This window comes from Eumetopias jubatus, unplaced genomic scaffold (genome assembly GCF_037043125.1).
Source record: "Eumetopias jubatus isolate StellerSeaLion01/CBP00866 unplaced genomic scaffold, mEumJub1_p1.0 scaffold_7, whole genome shotgun sequence".
Lineage (NCBI taxonomy): Eukaryota > Metazoa > Chordata > Mammalia > Carnivora > Otariidae > Eumetopias > Eumetopias jubatus.
Genome location: NW_028274813.1, coordinates 99,851,886 through 99,877,434, shown reverse-complemented (window position 1 = coordinate 99,877,434; position 25,549 = coordinate 99,851,886). Strand labels below are relative to the sequence as shown.

General features: G+C 44.2%; 1 protein-coding gene and 1 long non-coding RNA gene across 2 annotated transcripts in view; one reads left to right on the top strand and one right to left on the bottom strand.

Moving 5' to 3' along the window:
* Positions 1–422: 422 nt before the first annotated feature.
* Positions 423–4,518, bottom strand: LOC114206381 (uncharacterized). The gene is made up of 5 exons (XR_015768558.1): positions 3,189–4,518; positions 2,330–2,424; positions 1,973–2,140; positions 1,635–1,805; positions 423–1,002 (listed from the first exon to the last, which is right to left on the bottom strand). It is a non-coding gene; the product is annotated as an uncharacterized LOC114206381 (long non-coding RNA).
* Positions 1,865–25,549, top strand: part of MYO1E (myosin IE) — a 188,818-nt gene continuing 165,133 nt past the window's right edge. Inside the window, exon 1 of the mRNA XM_028100077.2 lies at positions 1,865–2,255. Within this exon, the coding sequence (XP_027955878.1) occupies positions 2,253–2,255 (3 nt within the window). The 5' untranslated portion in view covers positions 1,865–2,252. The remainder of the gene's footprint in view (positions 2,256–25,549) is intronic.

Genomic DNA, 25,549 nt, shown 5'->3' with positions numbered 1-25,549 from the left:
TCTTTAAATTTTTTTATTGTTATGTTAATCACCATACATTACATCATTAGTTTTTGATGTAGTGTGCCATGATTCATTGTTTGTGCATAAAACCCAGTGCTCCACGCAGAACGTGCCCTCTTTAATACCCATCACCAGGCTAACCCATCCCCTCACCCCCCTCCCCTCTAGAACCCTCAGTTTGTTTTTCAGAGTCCATCGTCTCTCATGGTTCGTCTCCCCGTCCGATTTCCCCCCCTTCATTCTTCCCCTTCTGCTATCTTCTTCTTTTTTTTTCTTAACATATATTCCATTATTTGTTTCAGAAGTACAGATCTGTGATTCAAGTCTTGTACAATTCACAGTGCTCACCATAGCACATACCCTCCCCAGTGTCTATCACCCAGCCACCCCATCCCTCCCACCCCACCCCCACTCCAGCAACCCTCAGTTTGTTTCCTGAGATTAAGAATTCCTCATATCATTGAGGTCATATGATACATGTCTTTCTCTGATTGACTTATTTCACTCAGCATAACACCCTCCAGTTCCATCCACGTCGTTGTAAATGGCTAGATCTCATTCCTTTTGATGGCTGCATAGTATTCCATTGTGTATATATACCACTTCTTTATCCATTCATCTGTCGATGGACATCTTGGCTCTTTCCACAGTTTGGCTCTTGTGGACATTGCTGCTATAAACATTGGTGTGCACATACCCCTTCGGATCCCTACATTTGTATCTTTGGGGTAAATACCCAGTAGTGCAATTGCTGGATCGTAGGGTAGCTCTATTTTCAACTTTTTGAGGAAACTCCATACTGTTTTCCAGAGTGGCTGCACCAGCTTGCATTCCCACCAACAGTGTAGGAGGGTTCCCCTTTCTCCGCATCCCCGCCAACATCTGTCGTTTTCTGACGTGTTAATTTTAGCCATTCTGACTGGTGTGAGGTGGTATCTCATTGAGGTTTTGATTTGGATTTCCCTGATGCCGAGCGATGTTGAGCACTTTTTCATGTGTCTGTTAGGTCAGAAGTTTTCAACTCTTACCTACCACAGATCCTGGGAGGACAGTCCTGTTGTAACCCACCAAGGTTACCTTTTGAACTCTTAAAACAATAAAACCAGACTCTCTACCTTATTTCAGGATTCTTCCCCCACCTCCAATCTCCTCACTGCCCACCCGATGCCTTAAAACTCCACATTCTGGAATAACTCACCTTTGCAGTTAGGGTTGTACTGGTAAGTATTTGCAATGGCTAGGGTTGACTAAGGTTGGATGGTGCTTCCCCCGCCCCCCCATCTTTCCTCTGTCCCTCTGCTCACTGCACTGCAACTTCTCCACCACTCAAAAGTCCAAAAGAGAGGGACAGAGGGGGAAAAAAAAGCCTTCCTTTGTTTTCTAAGGAAGTTCAGGTAAAAGGAGGGGTAGGGGAAATGATATTTTTGACTTTCCTCACAATCCAGACGTTGGAAAGAAAAAGGATTTCCTTTGGGCGGCTGCCACGACTCTGATCTTTTATGCTGATAAAATATTTCCTTCTTAAAAAAAAAAGTTATGGGAAAATCAAACCACTTCAGTTTGGAAGCCACACCTACTGTAATTTTCGCGTTAAAAAAAAAAGAGAGAGAGAGAGAGAGAGAGAGGCTTACCTCTCTTTCACGGAGGGTTTTGCTCCAACAGTTGAGGTCTTGCACCCGGGAGCGAGCCGGGACAGCAGCGCTCTTTGGAAGCTAGCGTGGAGGACTACAGGATCCAGAGGTCTTTGGAAACTCGAGCAGCCCCAAGCTTGTTGGCTACCACGGTTTCCCTGAGGAGTGACGCTGTGAAAACAAACCCTGATTGGTCAGGCCTGAGCTGAATTCTCCATTTATGGACAGATTGCCCAGCCCGAGCCGAGGCTCTGCCGGAGGAGTACAGAGTCAGTGGCCGAAGAAAGAAGGAGCGAGCTTGGGCAGCTAGGCAGACGCACGGAGAGCATCGCACTCACCTAGGCGGGCGGCGAGTGCCTGGTCCGAGGGGACCCCTGCCTTCGGCAGCATGTGCCCCGCCTGCTAAGTGGCCTCCTACTCGCCCTCACCTAGCGCCGCCGATCCCGCCTGGATGGAGTCCCTCCAGGGTTCCCATTGGCTCCTGTGAGTGCTTGGGTGTCGAGAGCCTGTTTTTGGCGAAGGGGACCAACTTTTTGAAGTTCGCCCAGGAGCCTGCGTTCCAGCCCCAGCTCCCCGGCAGCCGGACCGGGCAGAGGCGCGACCGCGGCGCGAGTCACCATGGTGAGTTGGCCGCGCGGCGTCCCGGGACGCCTGAGCCTGGGATGGGGCAGGAAGCGCCGGCGCGGGGCACCCACCTTGGGCGCGCAGTCCAGGCCAGGGGTGGAGAAGGTGGACGCGGGAGTCGTCACGTCGCGAGCTCTGACTGCCCGCCGCTTTCCGTAAACCCTGGCTGGGGGAGAGGGCGTGAGGGGCCAAGGAAAACTTTCTTTCAAGTCGCTCTCGGCGCCGCGAAACTTTTTTTGTGGCCGGGTTGCTAAGGCTGCCAGCTGTCGGAAGCCAGCGTGTGGGCAGCTCTGCGCTCGGGGGCGCGGCCCTCGGAGGGGACCCCTCTCTTCCTGCCGGGACGGTGGAGCAGCCCCGGTGCCCCTGCGGTCCCGCCCGCCGCGGCGGGGATCGCGGCTCCGCGGCGCGGCAGCCGGCTCGCCGCGCCCCCTCCCCTGCGCGCCCCGCGCTCCCCTCCCCGCCGGCGGGCACGGGCGCCGGCTGCCTCCCCGCCCCCCTGCGCCGCCCGCAGCTGTCCCGCCTGGCAGCCGCACGCCGGCGGGGGCGGAGCGGCCGCACAAAGGCCGGCTGGGGCGCCAGGTAGGGCGAGCACCTGGCGCTGGGCGGGCGGCTGAGAGCGAAAGAGGCCGGGCGCCGCCGGCAGCCTCGCGGGCCGGGACTTCTCTGGGCGCCGGCCCGCCCGTTGGGTCTTTGCGCCGGAGAGGCCGAGTAAACACCCCCACCCCTCGCCCACCCCCACCGCTTCCCCGAGGGCGAGGTGACTGGGGCTTTTCGGGTGTACCGCGAACGGGTCGCACGGGAGGAAGTCGAGTGTTTTGTTCTTTTTCCTTTGGCACTTTGGGAATACATGGAAGTGGCTGACTTTTTCTCTGACTCGGTTCTGACTTTTCCTCTACCCGCCCCCAATAGCCACTCCGCCCCCCCATTTACCTGAACCGCATCCCCCGGGTCTTGGTGTGGTGTGCGTCTCTTCCCGAAGCACAAAGGCAAGGACTCGATTTTGAAGAGATTGACAGTCCATCCGAGAAAGAAAGAAAAAAAAAAGTTCTACTACAAGGCTTAATATTTTCGACACTTGCTTCTTTTCAAAGAACCCTGCTTGGGTGGATGACCTGATCCTCTTCTGGTTTGTTTTGTTCCGTTTTAATGACCGTGAATGTGGAGTTAAGTCAAAACGATAACTAGTACAACACCAGTTTAAAAATCTATCCCGCATGACCAGCCTGAGAAAGGTAGCAAAGGCCCATCCGAACGTACATACAAAACTCGAAAGCAGCTCTAGACTCAGTGATGTGTTTATTCAAAAGAATGCTTAAAAACAAAACAGTCTTTAAAAGGTCATCTTTGACAGAAGCTTTTGCTTTTTACGTAATCCAAAATTGTGTCACCTCTGCTTCTCCCTAAGAGGACACTTGATCTGTAAATAAATTTCCTCTTTAAGTTTCAGGTTTTAAGAAATCAGTCTAACCTACGTTATTTTTGGAACCCCTGTAAGAGAACCATTTACTTATACTGAGTGTGTGGTTGGGTGGAGGAGCTACCTAATTGGGCCACTACCTAATTGGCCACTTGAATTTGAGCAATGTGATAGTCCTAGTACTTTGGAATTGCTATAATTATTTTCCGTGGTTCAATATTTCTATAAAAGAAAAAAGAAAAAAATCAATGTGTTTATGTCAAGGGCTTAAAAAAACTTAACTGAATTCAAATACTCAAGTGCTACCTTGGGAAAATTAACTTTCCCTTAGTTAATTCATTTTTCTTGCTGGATGCAGGACCAAGTAGCTACCATACCTTTTCTGGAGACCCTGGAATCTCCACACTCAGTTCTGCTGCATTACTTTTGAAGAAGATGGTTGATCAAATGGGTGCAGAGGATGCATGTCCTAAGGAAGAGAATTGTTTCCAGAGTTGTGTAGTGTGTCTGTGGAAGGACAGGGAGTGACTTACCTGTTGATGGGTTCCCTGCCAGCAGCATAGGCGGCCCTGATGTGGGCGTCCAGGAGACTCTCAAGGCATCAGAAAAAAGTTGAAACACCTGCTGTCCTGAAATCGGAGATGTGCCATCGTTCAATCGACTAGGTGTAGAGTAACCTGCAAAAATGAAATGAATCATTTCTTCACTGGCTTGAGAAATTGTTCATTGGTTATGTGAGGTCTGAGAACAGAGCATCACCCATCTTAAATAGAAACCTCAGTAATAATGTTACTGTTTTTATAAGATGCTTTCAAGCCAAATGAGACTTCATTTTGTGTTTCACATCTGTCTGGGTCTGCCCAGCTGCATCCTTCAGCTGCTTAGAACAGGAAGAGAAGGGGCATTGCCTTCAGTGGGTGTGGCTGAGCGTTAGCCTGGAGAATATAATTCCTCCGGCCCTTGACTGGGAGGTAGGGAGAGCACCTGTTCTGTTGTTTGCGTGTTTGTGTGTGTGATCTTTTAGGAAGTCTGGTAGCACGTGAGGAAGCCTCTCCACCCGTCCCCACAGCCACCAAGACTCATTCAGTTGTGACTCATAAGGAATATTGTCATTTTCTGATTCATGAGCACAGTATCCAGTTTACAGTTCACCTTCTAGCTTTTTCCTGAAAGTTCGCCCTGGAACACTTTTCTCCATCTTTGGAGAAGTAACAACACTACCAGGCAATATTACTTTGTACCTTTTTCTGTAGGAAACTTGAAGAACTGAAAAACAAAAAAATCTCTGCATGTCTTTATAATTTAGTGTACCTTGGTTACGACGGTACAACAGTCTCCTTTGTCTTTAATTAAGGATCATACCCTACTAAGATTTCCTTTGTAGCATCTGGCCTTATCATTTACAAAGGACGTTTTTCTTTGTGGCTGTGACAGTTTGGGCGGTCTAATGGGCTGGAGCCCATGTCTGTAGCTCTGCTATCTACTTTGAATACAGAAATTATTATTCATAGGCCTCCTCTGAACTTAAATATACTAAAATATTTAAGTAAATCTGAATTGGCCATCCCCTCAGACTGTGGTCAGGATACATCCCTTTTTCCTCACTTACACATATTACTTATGAGTAAATTGCAGATGTTATAAAAAATACACGGGAATAGACTTAGGAACTTAGGCATCAGTCAGATAGCTGACTACAAGGTAAGTTCTTTTGGGTGAAGGCAGGGCATGTATTTAGAAAGCCTGGAATCCATTTCAAATATGTTTTCTGGGAAGGTAACCTAGTCCATTCCCCCTGATCAGTTTATCAGATTTGCTAATAGTTTCCTGGCCAAAAAGACATAATACAAAATCGAAACAAAACAAAAAATTGGGTTGAAGTACAGAAAAGTTTTTTGTTTTTCTTTTAAGATTTTCTTTTTATTTTATTTTATTATTATTTTTTAAAGATTTTATGTATTTATTTGACAGAGAGACACAGCGAGAAAGGGAACACAAGCAGGGGGAGTGGGAGAGGGAGAAGCAGGCTTCCTGCCGAGCAGGGAGTCTGATGTGGGGCTCCATCCCAGGACCCTGGGATCATGACCTGAACCAAAGGCAGACGCTTAACGACTAACCCACCCAGGCATCCCTAAGATTTTATTTTTAAGTAATCTCTACACCCAGCATAGGGCTCAAATTTATAATCCCGAAATCAAGAGTCGCTGTCTTGATCAGAGCCAGCCAGGGACCCCCAGAAAAGTTTTGATGGACGCAGTGGGGTTAGGGAAAGATCTGGAGTTCACGACACCATCTAGGGCCCAGTGTGAGTTGTCCAGCCTCATGGGAAAAGTTTGGTGGGCGCAGGGCACAAAGGGAAAGCCAGTGGAGAGGAACGAGGAGTGGAGGAAGGAGACAGTTGCGGAAGGTGAAGGCCGCCTCCCCCACACTCTTGCTGGGTATTTCAGCTTTATCAGTGGTTGCAAACTCAAATATCTACAGGTTACAATTTTTGATGGGGGTGAGGCTGGCCCCTAGGGAGTAAATATGCCCCTCTAAAAAGGCATCCTTGGGGCGCCTGGGTGGCTCAGTCGTTAAGCGTCTGCCTTCCGCTCAGGTCATGATCTCAGGGTCCTGGGATGGAGCCCCGCATCGGGCTCCCTGCTGGGTAGGAAGCCTGCTTCTCCCTCTCCCGCTCCCCCTGCTTGTGTTCCCTCTCTAGCTGTCTCTCTGTCTGTCAAATAAATAAATAAAATCTTAAAAAAAAATAAATTAATAAACAGGCACCCTTACTTGACCTTAAGCCATGGTTAGTTATATCTACTGTATTACCATGGTTGCACCGACCATATTACATATTTCTTTTTTTTTTTAAAGATTTTATTTATTTATTTGACAGAGACATAGCGAGAGAGGGAACACAAGCAGGGGGAGTGGGAGAGGGAGAAGCAGGCTTCCTGCCGAGCAGGGAGCCGGATGCAGGGCTCGATCCCAGGACCCCAGGATCATGACCTGAGCCGAAGGCAGACGCCTAACGACTGAGCCACCCAGGCGCCCCCATATTACATAATTCAAGGGAAGCTGGAAATCCAAATTGTTAACGCCGGACCTGCTAATTTTTAAAGTGTTCTGGTCATTGCTGAGAGGCTGAACACCTGCAGGTCAGCTGTTTGCAGCCCCTCTATTGTAAATCTCAGAGTGGTATCCCTGAGAACCACTTCCATTCGCTCACCAGGAATGTCTAAGCTTTAGTTATATACCAGTAATGGTGTTTTATTGATACATCCACACCTTCCCACTGGGTTTCCCTTAAGAGAGGGAGTTGCCTGGTATTTTTAGCACATGGAACCTCCAAGCTATCAACAGGGAAAATCTGCATCCAGATTCAGAGCTATCTAAAACACCAGTGTAGGTATATAAGTTGTGTGAGTGGTGAGGCTGTAAATTGAATTTCTCTTTCTTAACCCATCACCCCCCTCTTTGGGTGAAAATGCCCCCCTCCCCTATACTGCATGCTGGACCTCTGTTATTACCCCTTTCCCAGTTGAATCTCATGAATTTGAGGTCTGTCTCAGGGGTTCTTATTGGGGCTAGATAATGAGCATTTTGGTAAATATGACTTGGAATCTGACTTTTTGCTCCTGTATTCAGTGTTAATGTCATGAGCTCATGTGAGACTAAATAAAAGAGAGAACATGCAGTACTTTGCCTCTCCTAATGAGAAGGGATTGGGTCTCATTACTTGGTAAGAACTTGTGAAAGCTTTCTTCATCAGTTTCAAAAAGCAGAAATATTTTGAACCCTGTATACAAATGCAAAGTTTTATGAGCTTCATTATGGAATATGTAGAAATTATGTACAGTCATGATTTTCCAAGTATGAGTCATCCATTATTTTTTTTACAAAGATGCAACAATTATGTTTTCATCAATACGTGATTAAAGTGGTGAGTTTTTAATTTTTTTTTTTTTTACCTTGCTGGGACTTAAATATTTACAGAGCAATAACGGGTTATAGGTTAAATGCCAAAGGTATTAAAAATAAACATCTTGGCCTTACAAGCACATTCTATAATAATGGTAAACAAATTGTGTTTTGAATTTCAACCTCACATTTATTTTGGCAGAGACAAAAGGTTTTGGGGCATCCTAGCAAAGTTTTTTGTTTTTTTTTTACCTGTCTTTATGACAGCCACACTTGAGAGAAGCAGAACTAATCAAGAGTGCTCCCTAAAATAGAAGTATTAGTTTTGACAAGCCTTGGAACCTGCAACTGTACCTCCCAGTGAAGTCAGGCCCCCCTTTGGAGTTGTCATCGGGGAACAATGTCATTAATGTATGTACAGAGCACTTCTGAATGGCCGTTTAAGAAAATCTATTTTTCTTACTTCCTTTATGAGCTAGAATGTTAGTGTTCAGCCTCATCACCTGTATTACTCACCAGATTTCATACCAAGGCCCTCTCAGCTGTTTCTGGAAGTTACATTCTGCCTCAAAGGAGAGAAAAATGGGCCCAACTGAAGATGTGAACTATCATATAGAACAGGCTTTGGAGGACAAAGAGGAGGTGGCTCTTTGCAGGGATAAATAGAACTGGTCTGAAGGGGGCCACAATGATTCTCTCCCATGTTTTGAGTTCTGATGTGTTTGGTAAAAGTTCATTCATGGGACTTTATAATGATACGCTACATGTAAAAAAGTAGGACCGACTGCATTATAGAACGCCCAGGAGAGTGTTTAAGAATTCTGTCCTAGGGGCATCAGGTTGGCTCAGTAGGTGGACCGTGAGACCCTTGATCTTGGGTTTGTGAGTTTGAGCCCCACGTTGGGTGTAGAAATTACTTAAAAAAATAAAATCTTAAAAAAAGAATTCTATCCTAAATCCTTTTGCTGGATTTCACAGAGAGGTTTAGGTTAAATGACTTCTGAAACCTTAGAGGATTTGGCTGAGCCGGTGCCAAGATCCAGGTTTTCTGATCCCAATCTAAGAAAGCTTTTCCCTCCAAACCATAGTGGTGGATTAGGGTCTATTTCCTTAGAGTCTAGACATGACCATTTATTTCTTTCCTTCAAAAAAGCCTGCTTGGAGATGGAAGGTCATTTATTTTTGATTCATTACTGTATCAACTTTAAAAGATTCTAAGAAATAAATTTAGAAGAATTCACCCATGATACCACTACCTTAACAGTAATTATTTTCACGTCTTTGGGTTTCCTCTCAGCCTATCCAAATGCACATCATTTTTCTGTAGTTGTAATTATGGGGCAAATGTACAATTTGGGCTTGCTATTTTCCCACCTATTTTATAAATTCTTTTCCTTGGTAAGCATGTTTATCATATTTAGGTGGTAGTATGATAATTTCCAAGTAGCCTGAGTATCCAGCCTCTTGTAACTGCACAGAGACTTGGCCTCCAGGTCTGTGTCCTGGGGAGACCCTCTCTGAACCCCCTGGGACCACTCAGGTCAGTAATGAACTGCTCAGCCTCCTGTTGCTCCTGAGACATGTAGCCCCCCTCTCCGCTGCAGAGTTGGAAGCAGGACACGCAGGCTTGGGCAACACTCCACATCCACACTCCCAAGTCCTGGCTCACAGGTGGGTGCTATTGGTGTTCTCCATAGGTTATGGTGTTGGCACTCCAATGTGTGACACCAGTGAGTGCTCAGGCCTCTGGCTCCAACTTAACAAGTATGAGTGGTCTTATCAGAGAACGCAAGTAGTTGGAGAGCTTTGAACCCCAAAGTGGAAAAGACAACAGTAGTTGCAAAAGAGGTTATACCATACATGCTTAATATGTAGGAATCCTTACCAAATATGGTGGTAGCCATTGGGAAATCACAGATGAATTAAGCACCGCCTTGTTTGTGAGGAGCTTACAGTCTAATGGAGGAATGATAACAAAGAGCTTTCATTCCGTGATGAGTTCATTTCGCCCTTGCATCAATGATGGTTTTTCTTGCCATTTTATAGGTAAGAAACCAAAGTGTAGCAAGGGAAAGAGAACTGTTCAGGGACCTACAACTTGTATGTAATGAACCAGGTCTGTTAATTTTATGCTTTTTCACAAGCAATTGCATAAATTATTTCTAATTTGAAATTTCTGAATCCAGGTATCTGTATGACGCTTAATCATTTCACATACTTCTGAGGGAAGGCAAGGTTGATTAAAAAATAATCTATCTTAGTTAATTTTACTCAGTAGTACCAGAGTGGGATAATTTAGACCCAAGAACATTGCCTATTTTGAGCAGTAAGGGTCTGGGCTTTAATTTCCTTGTCTTGGGACTTTGCATATCACAAAGTTTGGGTACTGGTTGATATCACACAGGGAATAAGTGGAAAAGTAAAAGTCGTGCTAGAAAGCCCTCTGACCTCAATTAGATTAAAAGGTAGAAAATGAAACAAGATAACCACAAAAAATCTAGCCTGTTAGTCCTTGTACATGACAGAAAACAAGTAAAAAATTAGGATACCATATCATTAGTCTCTTAGCGATTTAATTGGCATGACCAGCATTTGATGTTGACAGCAACTTAGCCTAACATTTCTTGGCAATAGAATGATTTGGACAGTATCATTGTCTAATTGTAGGACTTTTCAGCACCAACAAAAGTGTCCCAAGTAGATGCAGACCTTTGTTAGAAATGTAGAAGCATCTATTGAGCTATTTTAGAGTCTAAATAAAGATGACTTCCTCCGAGACTTGGGAACGCTCGAATGCAGAAATATGTCTACAAAATGATAGCAATTCAACTTTCCTCCATCAGATTGTCAGAGATTGCTAATATTTGGGGGTGTCCTGAGGTCTCTGAAAATATGTTGTAAGCTATTGACCTGTCCCAACAGTGTTTGTAATAGTAAAACCAAAAACAAACAAGAATAATCTAAATGTCCATTAGTAGGGAGATGCCTAACTACGTGCGACTTATTGATAATAGGTATCAATATGGATAGATCTCATAAAAATAGTGTTTGGTGAAGAGGCAAGTTGTAGAAAGATACATATAATAAAAATCATTTAAGAAAAATTAAAACCCACAAAATTATATACATTGTTAGGGGATATATATTCATACATATGTGTGTGTGTGTGTGTGTGTGTGTGTGTGTGTGTGTATTTATTTATGTATATACTTTTACAATACAAATCAATGGACTGGAAAAATCAAATTCAAGCTGCTAAAGAGGGAAGGAGAGGGCCTTCCTGGCCTGGCTCAGTTGGTAGAGAGTCTGACTCTTGATCCTAGGGCTGTGAGTTCAAGCCTCAGCTTTGGTTTAGAGATTAATTTAAAAAAAAAAAAAAAGATGGAGAAAAGGGAGAAGAATGGAGTCAATTGACTAACTTTAACACTACTGGTAATGTTTTATTTGCTTTATATATTAGCGAATACAATAAAATAGTATCGTTAATTCTGACCATCGTGTACATAGATATTTATGTTATTCTCCATATTTTTAACATCTTTTTCCAATTAAGAAAAGACACATAAACATACAATTCTTCATATAATTTTAGGAGGTTTATAAACCTCTGAAGCCCATATGGTTTCATTCCAAGAGTTGTAGCAAACATTGTGTTGAGATGAATATTAGGGAGTATGGTCAATTGTGGGTCTATGTCAGAATATTTTAATGACAGTTGACATACAATCAAATCATTATTAAGTTCCACTGAGTGTTATGTAAAGGGTCATTAGGGGTTGCATCCTAGGATGTTCAGTACATTAGTCACCTTTTCTTGCCCTGTTGTGTCAGCTGGCTTTTGGTATAATAAACCACCCCAAACTTGGTAGTTTAAGTAATAAACATTTATTATATTTCTCATGATTTTTGCATGGGATGGACAGTTGTGGGCTGGACTGGCTCCTCAGATCCCTGTGGTCAGCTGATAGCCTGGCTAGGGGTGGGTGATCTAGGATGTCCTCACTCCCATGTCAGATCGCTGGCACAGTTTCAGTTGGGGCAGTGGAGATGACTTGGCCATGTATTCCTTGTCACAGCTGACCAGTCCTGGCTTGTTTACATAGCAGTGGACACCGGGTTCCCAAGGACAGTGAAAGAGAAAGCAAGGCCCAGCACACACTTTTTTTTAAACCTCAGCTTGCATCATGCTTGCTCTTGTCCCATTGGCCAAAGCAAGCCCTGTGGCCAAGCCCAGAGTCAGTGGGGGAGAGGACCACCTGAGGGCTCAGTGACAGTGCCCCACCTTCAGCCTTTTCTTTCAGCTTGCCTTAACTGGGTGGATACATAGAGGCAGGAATAGACTGAGTGGCAGCTTCCGTTTTTGCCATGGCTGACCCTCTCTGAACCTCTGTGTAAGGCCGAAGCCCCCATGGCTCCTGATAGATCCATTGCTATTTTCCCAAAGCACGGGGAATTGGAACTGCGGTTCTTTTGCATTATGGAGATTCAGTATGATCTTCAATTGCTATTTTTGTTGGAGAAAACAAGTAAAAGCAGAAGCTAACAATCAGAAGAAAAATAGTTTTCTATCTGTTAAAGGGAGCTTTGTGAAAATAACAAATATTTTACAAGGAAGTCCGAACTGAGAGTGCAGTGAACCATGCCAAACCAGACGGGGCTGGACGGCTTGTTGGACAGAAGGGTAGAATAGTGTTTGGAACAGGTGGGGACAGTAACTGCTCGCTGCCTAATTCTGCCTTCTCAGCCAGCACATGGCCTTTGCCGTGGACAAAGACTTGCTTCACACACACGAAAATACTTTTTTGTCTTGGTTGAAAGTCATGTCTTTTGGACTGTAAGATGGTGCCCCAAATAACCCCATGTCAAGTCCGTATTCTGTGAGCCACAGACTGTGCTGTCTTTGGGCTCCCCAACAAGATGTGAGTTGAGGATTAACTTAGCTTTGGACACGGTTCTCAAAAATCCATTAACCCATGGATCTTTCACTTTGACGTTCTCTCTTTCTCCCTCTCTTTTTAAATGGAAAAATTTAAACTACACAAATGGAGAGAGAGCTCATCCCCCAATGTCAAGAAACTTGACAACTCATGGCTGATCTTGTTTTCTTCATTTTGTTAATGGGGTATATCACATTGATTGACTTTTGGATGTTGAGCCATCCCTGAATCTGTGGAATAAATCCCACTTGATCTTGGTGTGTGATCATTTTACTGTATTGTTGAATTTGGTTTGCTAGGATTTTGTTGAGGATTTTTGCATCTATGTTCATCAGGGATATTGGCCTGTAATTTTCTTGTGGTGTTCTTGTCTGGTTTTGGTATCAGGGTAATTCTGGTATTGTAAAATAAGTTTGAAAGTGTTCCTTCCTCCTTCATTTTTGAGTTTGAGAGGGGCATTAATGCTTCTTTAAATATTTGGTAGAATTTACTGGTGAAGCTATCTGGTCCTGGCCTTTTCTTTGTTGGGCTCTTTTTGATTACTGATTCAATCTCCTTACTAATAGTTTAGATTTTTCTATTTCTTCTTGATTTGGTGTTGGTCAAGTTGTGTGTTTCTAGGAATATATCCATTTCTTCTAGGTTGTCTAATTTATTGGCATATAATTATTCCAATCCTGTTTTCTGTATTCTCACCTTCCTTGGTTTATGTTGGAGCAAATTTTAGATATCATTTTATCCTATCTCTGTATTAGGCTGGCTTTTAAATAAACAAAACTCAGCTCTTGGCACTAATTACTCTCTGGTAATTCCCTTTGACTTTTAACAGTAGGGGCTTTGTTTTATAGAATAATGTAGATATCTCCAGTCCTTGGGCAGTCTTCTTGATACTTGTCCCCATTTCATCTGCAGGAGTATGGAGCAATGATTTCTCAGAATACGTTGTCTTGGGTTGCAGGACAGGGGTGGCTCCCTACCCTACAGTCCTAGCTCTACTCAGGTACTATATGATTAGGTAGGATTTGTAGAACCCGCTTGTGGTTATTGGTCTCTTCATTTCTTCTTCCACATGCCTGCATCATGGTGATGACTCTACAAATAATACTTGTTTCTTCCAACTATCCGAGGCCTTTAAATGTAGACTGTCAGGATAGGAAATATCCTGGAGATTTCTTGGGGGTTCCATGAAATTGTTCGCTTAAATTTGTGTCCATGTTCATATGTGCAATTTTTCCTGGGAAGAAGATTCATAAATCCCCAAAGTGGTGGTACATGGCCTCCTCAGAGGACCCTCTAAGGTCCAAAGAATTTAAATAGCCTGACCAAGGTCACTTGGCAAATTAATAGAAGAGGTGGGCTTAGACTTATAAGTCTCTTTCTCTTGAGCCACAATCCAGGGATCTTGGTCCTAAACCTGCTTTTACTTGAAAAGTTTGGAAAGCAGACATAATAAAGCATTAGAGAAAAGGGAGGTGGAAAGTGGTAAGTCAGATTTTTTGGTAAGATTCCCATAGACACTAAACCAATGTAAGTTACAGTGAAGTAATGGTAGGTGTTACTTGTTGGCAACTAACTTGATTTTTCAGAATAAAAATAAAGCATAAAGGGACGTCTGCGTGGCTCAGTTAGTTAAGCGTCTGCCTTGGGCTCAGGTCATGATCCCAGGGTCCTGGGATCAAGTCCCTCATCAGGCTCCTTGCTCAGCAGGGAGCCTGCTTCTCCCTCTGCCTGCTGCTCCCCCTGCTTGTGTGCTCTGTCTCTGACAAATAAATAAATAAAATCTTTTTAAAAAATTAAAAAATAAAAATAAAGCATAAAAACAGAGTCACAGCATTGGTCTTATATTTTTAATGCTTTTTAATTCTCCAGTGATCACAAAGAGAAGTCTCTACTTCCAATATAGACTTCAAATGTAAACCAAGGGCATAAGGTTTCAACTTTATGTAAATCATTGAAAGCTCCTTATTTTCCTGGTAAGGATTTATTATTAATTATAAAATTAATATTTATTAATTGAGGGTACATAATGAGAAGGAAATTGCTGGGTTCCAGTGACTGGATGGTTGAGCAGATTTTTGTGCTCTGTTTCTATTATCTAGGACTAGGGCTTGGGGTGTAGGAAAAAAAAAATTGGAGCTCGGATAGCCTCTTCCTTCTAGCTCTTTCTCTCCCCTGACCCAAGCCCCGACCACATACTCTGTCTATCTAGTGTCCTGTTCTTTCCTCATGAGGTTCTTGCCTTTCTAGGTGCAGAAGGGTTGGAGAAGGCAGGAAACATAGTTTGCACTTGCCCAGAAGTGAGACACATAATTAAGGCCGCCACAAGAAGGGCAGCTTTCTCCTCCCACCTTGGTCGCAGCCCTCTTTCCCGTTCTTGGTGGAAGCCTGCTTAGTACCTCTCCAGGGACTGTGGAGCGCCAGCATGTCAAGCGTTATCTGGTCTACAGAGACAATAGGCACTGTCATCTTTGTTTGGGGCGATGAAATCAGTCTTCAGTTTTTGCAGCAGTTGTATGTCAGCGTCAGGTGGCAAAGGTGTATTTTATGTACTCTTAAGTAATAAGATGTTGCGAATGAAAGAGTCCACCAGTTGCTGAGTCCTATGGATTCGACCTCTGCAGTGTTGCTTCAGTTAACCTTTTTGTTTCATCTCTTACCTGGATTGCCTGGCCACGTCCAACTACTTGCTGTGCCCCTTGGATGTTCTCAGTTGGGCTGATGTTTAGCCACACTTAATTCCCCATCCCAATGATCTAACTCTCCTTTTAGGCCAGTCCCAATTCCACCTTCTTGAGTCTCAGAGTTGGAAGTTATCTTCAAAATCCCATGGCTATCTATCTGCAAAGATTTCATGATTGTTCATGTGCCATTTATCTTCTCTTCCGGTCAGTTACTTTTCAAGTAGAGCCCTTATTCATATCTGTATCCTACCTCGTTTTGTGATTTGTCTTACTAGGTGTGCAGTGATTTTTTTTTTTAAAGTTTGAGCTAAACCTAAGTGCTATATGACTTTCTCAATACTTGCACTCTTTTTTTTTTTTTTTTTTAAAGATTTTATTTATTTATTTGCGAGAGAGAGGGAAAGAGCATGAGCTTGAGCAGGGGTAAAGGGAGAGGGAGAATCAGGCTCCCCACTGAGCAAAGAGCCCACATGGGGCTTGATCCCAGGACTTGGAGATCATGACCTGAGCTGAAGTCAAAGGCCTAACCAGGTGAGCCACCCAGGCACCCCCAGTGCTATTTTTAAATGTACTGGGGAAAAATGCTTGCATTTCCTTTTGCCGTGTGTGAGTATAGTCTTTAAAACCGCCACCTTGGTCTTTATTTTGAGTAGAGAGAGGGCAGAACTGCTGATCCACTGTAGCGCTCGTTAAATCCACACCAGTAAACTCCTGCTCTTGGTTACTCAGCTCATGGTGTGGAACAGGGAGGGGTGGTGAGGCAGTGAAAGCACCCTGTGATTCAAATGTCACCGGAGCCTTTGGTTTTAGTGGGAACGATGAAGTTGTCTGATGCCTGTATCACTCCTCACTTCGTTCAGCTTGCCTCTGGAGGGATGGAATGGAGAGGACAGAGGGAGGGGGATAAAGATGCTTAAAAGGGCACCTGAAAGTAGAGCCATTCATTCACTGAAGGCAGGAGAATCAGTCTGCCCTTCGTACCTGTCTTCACTCACCTGCCAGCTCTAAAACCAGCGCAAACAGCCCCCACCCTCAGCCCTAGTTCTCCCAGAAAATGGAATCTATTGTATCTGTTGCCAGTGACCTTCACAAGTGTGGATGTTTCAGGAACAGGCAGAGATACAGATGGGAGAGAGGACTGAAGGAATTGAAATGGGATTTTGAAGCAGGCAGTATGCTTTCTTTTTTAGTTGCTTGTGGTTTTGGAGGACAGGTTGAATTCAGATGTTTTAAAATTCACAGGTCATCCAAATACGGGTAAATTCAAACTGTCCTCATGAAATCTTTGTGCTGGAACTCATCAACTAACAGAATAGGCGGACTTGGACTTTTTGGGCTTTCTGGAGTGTGTTTTCCACACTCGCCTCCAGGTGGATGGGGTGAGGGATTCTAAGCTCTCCAGAGAATTAAAAAAAAAAGGCCCCCAAGGTAAGGCAGGAAGAAAGGCGAGAAGTCTTAGTAACTGGTGGGGTCTGGAAAGAAACGTAGGATCACCAGTTAGGACATTCTGAGTGAGATTTTTGAGTGGCGTAGAGACCAGGAGTAGCAGAGCAGAGACAGGCGAGGTCAGTTGGGGCCCTCCTCCCAGTGGGAGGTTTTGGAGTGATACTAACTTATTAAGTATTTGTTTATTGTCCTGTCTTAGTCCTACTGATGTAGGACACATGTTGGGGTTCGAAGCCGACGGCCAAGAAAGAATTCCTGAGACGTCTTTGCTGCAAAAAGGTGGTTTTATGAAAGCTGGGACAGGACCCGTGGGCAGAAAGAGCTGCCCTGGGGTCATGAGGAGTGGCCCATTATGTACCTTCAAGTTGGGAAGGGGTTAGGAATCGCATTCAGTCTCTAAGGAATTTTGGGAGCAAGGTTTCCACGACCTTGAGGGGGCTAGTTATTGTTAGGCAAAGGTCATTTATTACCGTCTAAGAAAACCTTTAGTCACGAGACCCTTCAGAGGTGTATCAGTGGACCATATGCTTGGGGGATGATTCCCAACATGTATCTTGTGGGGTAGAGACAAAGGGAGTTTCCAAAGGAATTTTTACATGTTAAAGTAGATTTACAGGATCCAAGGGGTCAGGCTAAGATTGCCTTTGCCCTTAGCAAAGCATTAACATCGAGGCAGCTGAGCTCCTGGAGAAATGTCACTGCCTGTTTTAAGGACTTGTGAACGGGCTGTAAGTAGTAAGGAAATTAGTTTTTCTTTTGCCCTTGTTTCCCACATCACGACTAGGCTATAAACTCCTTAAGGGGACACCGTGTCACACTCATTTTTGTGTTTCCATTACCTGGCGAAATGCCCGGCACATGGTAGAATCAGCAGCTTTGCTGAATGGAACCGCACTGTTGTTCCCCACTAGACCGAAAATGCAGGGAGAGCTGAAAGCTGTCCAGGGCAACTTGGCCATGGCCTTGCAGCCTCCAATGAGTGAGTGATTGATGAGAGCCAGTGGATCAAAGTAGACAATTAACTAATTGTAAACTGGAAATGTTTTTCAAAGATAAAGATAGCCCCCCTCAGATAAAACCTTTTGAGTTTTAAGCTTCCTTTTGAGTTTTCTTTTAATAGAACAGGATATTAGCAACTTCAGCTCAGCTCCTGGATGGCAGAGACGGCAGAGGGAAGCTGGTGGGCTGGAATGGCTTCTATATCTGACTCTCTCTCTATTACAACCGTCCTTCAACTGGGACCCAAGGAGGTTACGGGTTTGCCCGAGGCCACACAACCAGTCCCAACTTGCCCTTCTAAGGGGTAGTGCTGCTCTTTTCAAGCAGACATGGAAGCAAAATTCACCCAGGCTCTTTGAGGAGAAGTTCCCAACTCCAAAGGGAAGCATTCCAAATCAGGTGTGACCTGTGACCTCACTTTTGGGCTTTTCTTCGCTGTTGCAGGGTGGTGGTTAGGCTGCTTTTGGTGATATAAAAGATCACTACCAGAGAAGATAAGGTTTTCCTTGTTCAGCTATGTTTACCATCAGAATATAAAATTATTGCCTGACCAAGTTTCTAACTGTTCAGGTTTAAAGAGGAGAATTTACTGCCTCTTTTTTTTTTCCTTAGTGGACTAACCACTCACCTGCCCTAGTGGGATCTGGTTCTGCCCTCTTCCAAAGGCCAGTTGCTCTCCAAGGAGACATGCTAATGGCTTAATTGTTTTGTTTATTCTGCTCCCCACCAATTCCGGTAGCTTCATTTGCATTGATAGTAGAACTTTTTTTTTGAGTGGCTTGGCATTTCCTTTGGTTTTGAATGGCTCTTAACGTTTGCTCCTAATGTTTTTTTGAAAGGTTGGTTAGCTTTTAGTGATAGGTGTGGCTTTCTTTAATAGTTTTTCTGGGTATGGGATAGAGAAAGTGAAAGGGAGGGGTTTGAAAAAGAAATCAAATGCACTATGTTTGTACAACATGCAGTAGATTATTTTGGAGCCTGATACTTATGCAGTTATGTTCACTTGGCTCACATACTTGAATTTTGGGGGTTAAAAGATTAATGCACGCAAAGGAATGTTGATGTTTAGCCTGACAAAAACTGTGCATTTACAGAGCTGTGGTTTGATTTTCAAAATGTGGAAATGTAGAGAAGGTTTATTTCTTCACCTGTGACAAAGAATTCCAAATATGAGACTATTCTGGTTCATGTAGTAAATGCATTTTTGTAAGTTTATGTAAATGACACATTTTGGATCAAAAAACTTTGTAATGCACTAGGACAATAGTTCTCAGTGCTGGGTGAAATCTAACTTTGGGAAAGGGAAGAGTCTTGCAAAGGAAGGTTGAAGGAGCTTAAATACACTGAAGTTGGTTAAATCAGGTATCCTGGCCTCTTGAAATGCTTTCTTCCCGAGACCCCTGGGAGCTCAGTCAGTTAAATGTCTGCCTTTGCTTCAGCTTATGATCTCAGTGTCCTGGGATCGAGCGCCTCGCATCAGGCTCCGCGTTCAGCGGGGAGTCTGCTTCTCCCTCTCCCTCTGCCCTTCTGCCCCTCCCCCAGCACTCCTACTCTCCTCCTCTCTCTTAAGTAAATAAATAAAATCTTAAAAAAAAATGCTTTCTCTCCTACAGACTGGAGGATGGAAATTCAGAGCTGGGAAATCATGTAGGAGATGTTGACGTTATAAATTACTCAGACAAATACGGGATCATGCTATTTTTGGATGTGTTTGTAATTACGCAGGGTTACATGATGATAAAAGTTTTCAGTGGCTTTTCTAGTTTCTGAAGGTATTTGGTGTGTTGGCATTCTCAGTAACTCCCTCTGGAGACCTTCCCTTTTGTTGTGGGAGTATGCCTCTGTAAATTTAACAGTTTTTCGCAGCATCCAAGAGAGGAGAAGAGAAATCTGTTACTGGAATGAACGATTACCGAGGACCCACTCTGTATTGTCCTGCATTTGTACCTCCTTTGAGGTAGGTGTTAGTTTTCTTCCCACAGACGGGGAAACAAAATACACGGGTTAGGTAACCTGCTCAGGGTCACCCATCTGAAAAATGGCAGAGGAGGGATTTAAATGCAGGGTCACCTGAATCGAAAATCTGCTGTGGAGAGGAGCTGTCTATTCCTATACACACGCACATTCAAGTTGTGTCCATGGGCCAGCAGCATAGGCACCACCTGGGATGTTAATGAGAACTACAGAACTTCAGTGTCCCGTCCCCTTCCCCGCTTCCGGTCTACGGATTCTGAATCTGCATTTTAAAGAGCTCCCCAGTAACCCAATGGCCCAAGCCAAGGTAACACACCGTGGAACATGTCTCCAGAGGAAGTCTGGTGGTTGTCCTCCAGGATATCGTCTTACAAGGACAAGGACAGAGATGCAACCAATCAATCCTCTCTAATTATCTTGCTGAAGCAGAAATGATAGGGCAATGTTTCAGGAATGGGACGGATGGAGAGTTTTGTCCGAGGCCGTTCTGGAGTCACATGTGTGGAGTCAGTGGCTGTCTCCACCATGCTTGGAAAGCCCTCTGCCCGGAATGGCTCCTCCATGGCTACTGTCAATGCCAAGCTTTACCATTACTGGTCCCTCTGGGCTGCTGCATTGTTCCAGATAAAATGTTGGTCAGTTAATATAGCACCTCACTGTGAACTACTCTATCAAACCTTCTACAGCCACCCGAGAACAGCTTTTGTCAGGCTGGAGAGAGAGAAAGAGATCCAGAGTGGGAATATCAATAGCACAAAAACAGAGAAGGTCTTTGAAGAGAGCCTGGCCTCCAGAACATTCCAATACTAGGGCTAGAGAAAGTGGCCCCTTTACCTTTTCTTCCTCACTGGTTTTCCTTTTAGTATTTCCTCAGACATCTAGACTGGAGACGTCTGGGTCTTTGTCTGTCCCCCTCCCTTCCAGACTCCTGCTGGGTCCCAAGCCCTGTGAGGGGGTCCTCCTTTCCCCAGCTGGTTTGAGTCTGCATTGTCTTACGCTGGGACTGTCACAAGAGTTTCCTAAGTGATCTTCACTGTCTTCCCCCTGTAATTCACAGAAACAGCATTGCCAGAATCATTTTCCCGGTAATAAAGTTTGCACCTGTCACTCTTACTCAAAAACTGCGCTCTTACAGAAAATAGGCTAAAGGCCAAAATGTGGTACTGTCTCAGATCTCTTCCAGGCTGTCCCTGTCCAACTCTTATTTTATAGTAGTCCTTCTGGAATATATAAATTCCCATGGGGCAGCCTGAATGCCTTGTCCCTGCTGATGGCTCCTAGCATATTGCCTGCACACAATAGGTTCTCTTTCTCTCTCTTTTTAAAGATTTTATTTATTTGACAGAGAGAAAGGGAGAGCACAAGCAGGGGGAGCTGCAGGCAGAGGGAGAGGGAGAAGCAGGCTTCCCACTGAACAGGGAGCCCAACTTCAGGGCTCCATCCCAGGACCCTGAGATCATGACCTGAGCCAAAAGCAGACGCTTAACCGACTGAGCCACCCAGGCACCCCAGCACACAATATGTTCTCAATAAATACTGATTGATTGAACAAATGAATGAATGAACTGATTCTCATGTCCATGCTTTATAGTCGGGCTAGAATTCACTCCTTGGTCAGGCCATTCTTCATGACTGGCCTCCCTTCCCTTTCTTGCCATTTATCAGAATCCTCTGAGGCCCACATAAAGCCTCCTTTCCTGGAAACTTTTGATTTAGCTCACTGAATTCGTTCCTTCTTCAAATCGTAGCCCTTGTCATGGAGTTATTTATTTGGTACCCAATTATACGTACTCTTGCCATGCGATCTGTCTGTGAGTCATACTGTATTGATAGACTATAAGCCCCTCGAGGTCAGAAAGGATTTACATTTCTTTATCCTCTTCAGAATTTACCATCTTTCCCTTTGGCCTTTGCACATTTCCCTGTCTGCCCTCCCTGTTTCCAGGTCATTGGCAGCTCTTTAAGGGCACCTGGGTTGGGTACGATGCTTAACTTGTGGGTGAGGCACCCCTCCCTCAGGAATGCCTGTGTCCCCAGGGCACGTCCTGCATCATCTGGTTTCTCTTTGCGTCATCTACAGTTTGTTGAAATGATGGGTGCTATAAACTTTGTCCTTCTGAATTTTATGTCCCTCCTTCTCATTCTGCTGCATCCACGGAACTCCCATTTCTCCACTAATTACAAGTACAATCATAGTGAGTAAAAGTCAATGCCATTGTGACTCACTGTATCCTCCTTGTGTGAAGGTGCATCAGAAGCCATGGGATGCAGCAGGAGTGGGTCTGTTCCACTCTGAGTGGGAGGCAGGAGCCTGCCTGGTGATCAGGAAAGAGGTTTTCTCCCCCTTATGTTTCCTGGAACCAAGTAGAACAAATTATTTAACTCTGTACTTCAATTTCTTTCTTTCTTTTTTTTTTTTTTAAAAAGGAAGTAAGAATAGTCTACATTCTCTTTTCTAGTGGTGCTGCATTGAGTATTAATAAGAATATTAAAATGCTTTGAATACAATCATGGTGACATACAGAGTATCACCACCCTATCACAGTTGAAGCTCTGTACTATACGTCTCCTTTCTGGCTCTCCAGCCTCCCCACCCCGCCCCGCTGCCCAAAAGCTGGAGGCAACTCTTCCTAATACAGTTATTACATAAGGATTCTTCCAACAACCTTGTGTTACCTGTTAAGAGAAAGCCATCAAAATTGGAATCAATTGAGTAGGGTTAGAAATGTTTCAAGAAAACAGACACATCTCTGCTTGACCTGCTCAGCTTCAAATGTTCACATCTTACTAGTTTGGGGAGGGACGAATGGCAGAGAAGAGAGATCACAGAATGAAATGAATTAGTAGTGAATTCATTGAATTTGGGCAGGGTGGCTTGCCTATTTGAAAAATTCTTGGCAAAATTTCTCATCACCCTCCTCCATAATTGGCTGGGTAATTTAAAGAAGGCTTATTGCATTTGAATTTTCTGAGTAGAGCAAGTTCAGTTCAGCCTTTTGTATATGGTAGATTGTTCGAAGTGCATTACTTCGAAGTGGGGAAAGACACCCTTTTCTGCCTTCTTCCTGGGCTGGAGGAAGGACAGCCTTGTCTAGAAGCATGCTAAACCCATGATTATATCCTTTTCATAAACAAGACAAAAATATTCTGTTAGAAAATGACAGTTGCAAGTAGAAATAATAAATGAGGCATACTTAGATGTTCACTGTAATAATTAATTACTAACCAACTCAGGTTTCTAATGATTCTTTTTCCTCCCTCCTCTGCCTGGGTGCCCCCCCCCCAAGTCTTATCTAGGCTTAACAAGATCCCATCCCCTCCAACAAGCCTTCCCAGACCCCTGCCTCTTCTGTATGTCCATGGCACCTGTTTAAAATACCCTCCCCTCACGCGTCCTGGTCTCCCTGGTGGTAGAACAGTCAGGATTCCATTTCTCACTAAGATGCGGACCTCTGGAGGGCAGAGCTTGTTTTGGACACTAGCCAGCAGTCTCCATCTTGTTTAGAAGCACCCGTGGACCTTTTAAAAATGTCAGTCTCTGGACTTCATCCACGACCATTTGAAAATCAGAGTTCCTGGGGTGGGATTCAACTGTATTACCTTTCAAAATTTCCTGCGTGATTCCTAAAAACAGCCAGGGTTGAGGTTCGGGTTAGGAGTAGATATTTAAGAATGGTTGGCTATGCCATAGGTTGGTGCAACATCAAATGCAAATCAGTCAGGAAATATATTTGCGGTGCTGCAGCGAGCCACTGAACTTAGGAGATTTGGGGTTTTTTTTGTTTTTTGTTTTTGTGAGGGAATGGGGGGAGGGACAGGGAATACATTTGCATCTGAGTTCTTCTGTAAAAGGGAAACTAGCCCCCAGGGGACATTATAAAAGAGGAACTTCTAGGTGAACATCACTTGGGTCCTTTAGCCGGGGCAAGGCTCTAGCAGCCTTCGGCCTCCTCGCTGCTGTGGTGTTGTGCCCTAGAGCAGAGGCCTCCAAAACATGGCGGGGTCTCAGTCCACCTGGGGAGGTGGTTTTCAGGAGGTTTGGGGTGAGGTTTAGGCATCTGGTTTTCATGAGCGTTCTGGGTGATTCCTGAGAGCTTGAGAACCACTGTTCTACAGGTCTGTGGAACTGCAAACAGTGTGGGTGTTGTATCCTAAGCACTGGGTCTTTTTTGGGGGGGCGGGGGTCTTTCCTAGATTGTTTTTCTTACCCCCAAATTATACAGTCATACACATATTTTCTCTAGAACTTTTATGTAGTTCTAAAGTTTAGCTCCTTATATCCTCTAAAATTTACTTTTCTGGTGTGAGAGACCACACCCCCTAGAACTTTTTCCAAATGGATATTTAAATAATGGTTCTAAAAACAAATTTGTTAAAGAATGCATTCTTCATCCTCTGCTCTGATGTGCCGCCTTTATCCTCTGTTAGATTCTCCTCTGTATTCTGTTTCTGGCCTCTTCTGTTCCACTGATCCTTTTCTCTCTTCTTGAGCCAGACCCCCAATACCATACTGTGCAGTTCGTCTAGTTTTAGAATATGTTTTTTTTATTGGGCAGGACCTGCCTAATTGTATTTCTTCTTAAATGAGTTCTTGGTGGTTCACCTTCATTCACTATTCCAGATAAAATTTAGGATCATCATGTCAAAGTTTCAAAACAAAATCTCTTTAGAACTGAAATTGCAGGGGCGCCTGGGTGGCTTGGTCGGTTAAGCGGCTGCCTTCGGCTCAGGTCATGATCTTGGGGTCCTGGGATTGGAGTCCCACATCAGGCTCCCTGCTCAGCGGGGAGAGCCTGCTTCTCCCTTTCTCTCTGCCTGCCGCTCTGCCTACTTGTGCTCTCTCTGTCTGTCAGACAAATAAATAAAATCTTTAAAAAAAAAAATCTCAGCAGGAAAGGGGCATCAGGGTGGCTCAGTCAGTTAAGCATCCGACTTTAGCTCAGGTCATGATCTCGGGGTCCTGGATCGAGCCTCGTGTCGGGCTCTGTGCTCAGTGGGGAGTCAGCTTGAGATTCTCTCTCCCTCTTTCCCTCTGCCCCTCCTCTCTCTCTCTCTTTCTCAAATAAATAAACAAATCTTAAAAAAAAAATAGTAGGAAAAAAGAATGATTCTAGGAATCAAATAATTCTGAGGACTAATTATATAAAAATGTTTTGCAAGCCATAAAGTGATAGTCAAATGCATCATGAAGTACTAACTCCATGTGTTTTAGCTACATTTGAAAGACTTCCAGAAAATAAACAATGCCATTGCTGGGTAAAACTTGGTCTATCTACCTCAGGATTCTTGTCATGGCTTTAAAGGAAGTTTTATGTGAAAGCAGAGGAACCTGTAAAGTAACACTTTAATTTAGGTACACATCTGTACCACGAATAACACCTAGAACGCCTTGGGGATTCTGGTAATCGGTGAATGTGCTATCTATCCTAGGTCCACAGGCTAAATACCTATTCATTCCCCAAGCGAATAATGTGTCATTATTAACAATTAATAATATCCTATTCCTGGTACCTGTCTCTTTGCATTTCCCTGTCTTTCCTCAGTCATCCTGTATCACAGGGAATATAAAAAATCGTTAGCCAATCCTGTCTCTGGCATGAAGGTAAAAGCCAAAGTTAAAGACAAATGTTTAACGCTTGGGTTCTGACAGCTAGTGAATCAAGAGTTTCCTCTGCAAAAGGATAAAGAGTCTGTATACCCAAGACATTAAATTACTCTTCTCATCTTCCTATTTTCACATTGTATTCTGCTGAAATAAGCAGACGTGAGAGTTTTTTTTTTTTGAATGTTGTAGTGGTTACAGGTTAGAGAAGGTTGAGGCTCCTTACTGTCTTCTGGGTGGTCACCAGCCCCAACCCTCCTGAGAGCTCATGGCAACGGTCCTGGCTGGGAGTGGGGTTCGACTTGAGGAGCAGAGTTGGATCAGGCTTAGCA